General features: G+C 45.7%; 1 protein-coding gene across 1 annotated transcript in view; it reads right to left on the bottom strand.

Annotated features, from left to right (window-relative positions):
* LOC125759129 (uncharacterized) overlaps positions 1-6,000 on the bottom strand; it is a 127,275-nt gene that overhangs the window by 312 nt on the left and 120,963 nt on the right. The window contains exon 3 of the mRNA XM_049417445.1: positions 758-1,108. Coding sequence (XP_049273402.1) covers positions 758-1,108 — 351 coding nt within the window. The remainder of the gene's footprint in view (positions 1-757; positions 1,109-6,000) is intronic.

Here is a 6,000-nt window from a genome sequence, read left to right as displayed (position 1 = left end):
CGTCCTCTTCTAGCTATTTTATTTTTTATGACAAGATTTTCTCTCTTTTTTTGTATTTCTTACAGGCAGGCCTTGCCCTGGTTATTCGGAAACAGGCGCTACGCCAACTAAATGATGGCATTCGTCCCTATTGGAGTTTTCGTAAAAATAAATATAGATGTTAACAGATCTGTGTTTTCCATTTTGACTTGAGCACTTTACAGAGCACCGAAGGTCCGCTGCAGCTTACACAATGAAGAAATCACAGCATCTGCATCACTGTGCATGTGCGTGTATGGTGCCGTTTTATTTCGTAGATGCTTAAAGATTTAAATAAATAATCAGTTACCAAATATTCTTGCCTGATCGTTTTTCTTCAAGTATATATGTAAGTGCAACAGTGAATTCTTACATTCTTATAATTAGACTGCTGCGAGATATCATTACAGCTTGAATTGCTGCATATATTTGCTTTTATTACACGCTTCATAAACTGGCATGTCTTTATCAATATGTTCCTTTGCTGCACGTCATTTGTGACCCAAATCGCTGATTCGGCCCATGTTACCCATATCACCTGTAACACCCATATAATCAACCTACCTGTATCACCTATACGACCTATATCACCTATACAACCTATATCACCTATAAACCTGTATCACCTATAAACCTGTGTCACCTATAAAGCCGTATCCCCTATACGACCTGTATCCAATAACATCATATGTATGGGTCCTGTATATATAGGAATTTTCAGTAGGGGTAGCTCCGGCACGGTTGACAAGGCCTCGCGCAATGGAGTGGGTGACTTCGTTGAGGTTGGGGAGGCGTGGATGGACAGGGCCCGCATGGGCGGGGATCCATGTCAGGGAGATCATGCTGTCTTTGGAGTGTGGTGCCTGGCAGAGGATGCGAAGCGCTTGAGGAGAGATGCGGCCTTTGCTGTAGTTAATGACGGCTGAGCGAGAGTCGCACACAATGGTGTCACAGGTGGGATCTAGAGTGGCCAGGGCGATGGCCACTTCTTCAGCCGTCTCGGAGGAGGAAGTAGTGACGCTGGTTGCATGGTGTAGGGCTCCATCGCGTATGGTGACAGCTACAAAACGTGTGCCTTGAAGATATTGAGCTGCGTCAACAAATGTGGCGCCAGGTACGTGGGCAAGGGCTTTTATGATGGCTCTAGCCCGAGCTTTGCGCCGGGCTCTGTTGTACTCGGGGTGCATATTTCTAGGGATGGGATCCGCGTGGATCCAGCTGCGGATGTCATTCGGAATCGATTGTTTGGGGCCCTGTTGCTGATGATACGTGAAGCCAAGCGTCGAGAGAATCGAACGTCCCGTTTCCGTGAGTGTGAGCCGTTCAAGCTGAGCGCGTGTTGTTGGGGCGGTTATTGGCGCCGCATGAATAAAAAAAAATAGTTCTTAATGATCGGTGTTAGCTTCTTTGAACTGCATATATTTCTGCACATTCAAGAGGAAAACATTAGAACTGACAGCGACGTCTCATAATGTCACGTTCACTTCCATCATGCCACCGTCATCCACCATGCTTCCATCCTGCCACCGTCATCCAGCTTGTTCGCCATGTCATCCACCAAAACATGTTTTGCTCGCCACCATCAGCCAGCATTTTCCACTTAACACCAAAAGAAGCTCGCCACCACCACCACCATCTGCCACCATTTTTCCACTCTCGCCATCATCAGCCATTATGACCACCACAACTTCCACCATATCCACTATTCTTTCCACCTTGTCCACTATTGTTTCCACCATGTCCACCAATATTTCCAGCATCCACCAACTCCCGATTTTCAATAGGGTTAAAGGTCATTATCTAACTTTTTATCTCTTTTATTAGTGTATTTACAGCAGATACGTCAAAGTTGCTTGTCAGAGGACATCGAAAACATCAAGATATCTTGCGGCCCTTTTTTTTCTGCGTTATTTTATAATGCAGTAAACCCCCTTGAACTAAGACGTAGGTTCACGTTTAGGAATATTACTTAAAGCCCCAGAATGTAATTTTCATTGTGGCCCACATGCTCTAACTTTTGCTGTCTCGCTTTCTTGAAATACGAACATTCCTTTACTTGCGGAAGATGAATTTAGAAGCATGAGCGCTGTCGACTCCACCGTGGATGTCCAGAGGCCTGACGTGACATTCATCTAGAGACTGTCCAAGAGGGTGCCTACATTTTTTTCTGCGTCACGACACACCCAGGCAGTCTAATCATTCTAAAAGCCGGGCGCTTCACTTCAACATACTGCCCTTCGGAAGCGGCCCAATCCGCGCAGCCTACTTAGGCCTCTTTTCAGAACCAGATCGTAAAAATATTTAAAGGGGTTTTGCTCGCAGTCCCATCTGTTATGTTCACTCGTAAAAATCCATGTACTTCAGGTTCTTTTCTGGTCATTATTCCGGAAAATGAGACTCCGGAGAATGAGAGTCTGCAGTCGGATGGGTCTCATTTTGTCATGTTTCTAGAGGATGTTTTCTCGAAGTCCGGAAACCCAGGTTATCACCAGCCGTATACATTTAAAACGAAGCTCACATTAGCAGATCGATCTGCATTGTCGTGCTGAAGGGCAGCCCCTTTTAATGAGGACAGTCGAATGATCCCTGAAACATGGCAAAGCAAGTTTATTCACGGTGTGCCAGTGTGATTGAACCACTCAATTATTTTTATATATCTTACTTGAAGGGCACGAAGGCTACCCTTGTATACTTACTGGTGTTGGTAATCCTAGGTAACCTTTACCCGAGAGTGCTACCCAATAAAGAAAAAGATATGACACTCGTTAAGAAGGGGTGTAAAGTGAAAACAGATATCTAGTGACCTGGTTCAGCAAAACACAGACAGAAGTCACTCACGCCGAATGGAACAACAAACTTGGACAAAAACATGTTGACCAAGTCATGTACAGTTTGAAATTACATGATTATAAAAAAAGAAATTGAACTTCTCTTGAATGGAATATCAGCAGAACCCAATATTTCATCCAAGGGCCGCGTCAAAGTTGAACTAAAGCAATTGTGGCATCTTAATTTTTGCTGCAGAGAACATTTCAGCTATTTAAACCTTGACGTCAAATGTGCGGGGTTATCGTTAGGCTGTAAAAACTGCGGCTGAACAGCACAAAAAATGCATTCACCGAGAACACAGGTTGACGACAAGCCGTGGACTTTTGACTATTCAGCCACGAGGTTAATATGCCGCCTAGATCAAGTATCGATATGTAGAATGGAAATGCCCCGCATTTTATTATCATTTAGAAAAGAGCCTGGTATGCTACATCTTGACTGACAGCTTTCAAATAACATGCACTCATGGTGATGAGCTCACCTGCTATGCCCGCTATCTAATAATAATAATATCTGGGGTTTAACGTCCCAAAACCACGATATAATTATGAGAGACGCCGTAGCGGAGGGCTCCGGAAATTTCGGCCACCTGGGGTTCTTTAACGTGCACCTAAATCTAAGTACACGGGCCTCAAACATTTCCGCCCCCATCGAAAATGCAGCCGCCGTGGCCGGGATTCGATCCCGTGACCTTCGGGTCAGCAATCGAGCGCCATAACCACTAGACCACCGTGGCGGGGCGCCCGCTATCTAACGTAACGAAACAATGAGCTCCCCTGCTATGCCCGATGTCTAACGTAATGACACATCGCGTGTTGCTGTTCTTTTTTTTTTTCGATCGTCCGATGCTATACACTTAGCAGATCGTACCTATTCTGTCCCCCGTGCTCTTAGTTGACCGAAAACGCGAGGAGGAGCCACCATTAATGAACGCGAGATATTGCCAGGCTGTCGTGGAAAAAAAAAGAGGTATGCGCAATTGTATGTCCGATGGCCACTAGCAATAACAACTGTTGGGGTTTCACCTCCCCAAATCATGATCTGCTGATGAGAGCCACCGTAGTGGAGGGCCCCGGAATTTTGGAAACATGGGGTTCTTTAGCGTGTACCTAAACCTATCTACACGGGCATCTAGTATTTCGCCTCTATTCGAAGGCAACTTACACCTACTCTATGTATGAGCCCTGTTCGTGGGTTAGATACTCGGCCACGCCGGCCGCATTTCGTTGGGTGCGAGAAGTAATAACACATAAAGAGTAAATAGTCATATTAAACTTGTAAGCCTTCCTTCAGGCAAATTACGCATAAAAACGAGTAGTCAAAGTATTCCATTAGCAACAAGAACTATCTTTGCTTGTCGAAAGTTAAATTCATCTGTCAAGGCTACCCCTATTCACGATTGCACGCCAATTCATTACTCAATAATGATTCATGCTTTGATCATTTGATTAGAAGATAGCCGGGGAAAACAGCCACCGGCAAAAAAAGAGCCTAATTTTGCACGTGTGTCAAGCATACGCACACTCTGAGCATTGGACTTGGTTTCCAACTCCAGTCTCAATTTATCACTCAAGGTCGGTCTGAATATAGCAGCCCGAAAGCATTTCTCAACTAGTCGCTCTCCTATGATGCTTTCGGCCACAGTGCTGGAAAAAGAGTTTGGCAAGACGCTTGGTTCGGTCGCATTCCTTGACGTGCTCTTGTTTTCGGGATGAGAAGGCTGTAATCTTGTGGGCCGCAGCGCTCTTTGTTAGAAGCATCAAGTGGCAGAGACAGCATAATTATGGTCTTTTGCAGCAGAAGGAGACTCGTTGCTTTACTGACGGCAAACTGTCGCCTCCCACACACATTTCTTTTTGTAGTTTTGTTGACATTCTCATGATGAACTCATTTTTCTTGGTAAACAACCAAGTGCCTGGCGCTCGACCATTGTTGACCTCCTTGGCGCAAGATCTCCTGTTGGCAGAATGGGAGAAGTCTCCTCTGTTGGTGTCAAGCATCAGTGCCGATGCGCCTCTCGGGCGATATCTGCCGACATTTTTTTGGCGTCTCGAGCTGCCATATCTAACGTGACTTCCTTATTTAAGCAATCGCGACGGTGTCTGTAGCTCAGAACCATGACTGACCCAATTCTTGCTGATAAGGGCGGCATATGAATTAGGTGGGGCGTTCGCATTCGAACAGTTGTTGCCTCAGATGTATTGGTGATCACGGGCACTGCATGGTCCCTCAGTCTTACGTGCAGGTTATAGGACAGTTCGTTTTGGCAATTTCAGAGCAACTTCTAATGCTAGCGTAAACTTGTCACTGCTCATGGCTGCGCGAAATATGATGACGTAGACCCTAAGCTACCACACTAGAGCTTTTTATATTGTCTTTTTTTTTGGTTCCTGAATGACACTAGTTCATGTATTTCCAATGCGTATTTTTAATTAGTGTCACGAAAGACAACGATCGCGTTCAACAAGTTGCGGGGCCACTGCTGCTGTTGCTCAGCAATAGCAACACATGTGGTCATACCACACACAAAATTTTTGTCATCCATCATTGTGAGCGCTTAACGTAGCACTCTATTACTCGTCATCGACTTTGTCCTCAATATCAGCACTATCTCGCAACATATCGTGCAGAAGCAGGACAAATAAGCCAATACGCGGACTAAAAGGCCTTCAAAATGCGGTAGTCACCTCGATGTTGTCTCCACGGAGACCTTTGGTTGCACGCTCCCATAGTGCGTCGACACAAGTGTCTTGGCGCCGTAGTCTTCAACAAGCCTTCAACAATGTTTCATGCCTACCAGACGAGACCCTCCAGATTACTGCTGTTATTACGTTCGCTAAGACCGTCGGCATAGGGATGCATAGAAGCCCAAATGATGAAGAAACCGGAGCACTGTGGCTAGGGCATCTGACTCCGCAATTCAAACCCCCACCAATACGGGCCAAGTCTCCGTTCTCACAAATAAGACAGTTTCTTCTATAAGATTTTCTTCAATATTTTCCTCCTGTTGAACCCTCCTCTAAGAGAAGCGGACGAGCACAGGCGACCACGCCCTCTAAGTCCAACTAGGACACCATACGGCACGACGAAAGACGTGCGAGACGTCACCCTTTAAAGCACGCCCTTTTACTCTTTGCGCCACCTCCCGGGGTG

The sequence above is a fragment of the Rhipicephalus sanguineus genome, chromosome 7 (genome assembly GCF_013339695.2).
Source record: "Rhipicephalus sanguineus isolate Rsan-2018 chromosome 7, BIME_Rsan_1.4, whole genome shotgun sequence".
Taxonomy (NCBI): Eukaryota; Metazoa; Arthropoda; class Arachnida; order Ixodida; family Ixodidae; genus Rhipicephalus; species Rhipicephalus sanguineus.
This window is presented reverse-complemented; position numbering and strand designations above follow the sequence as displayed.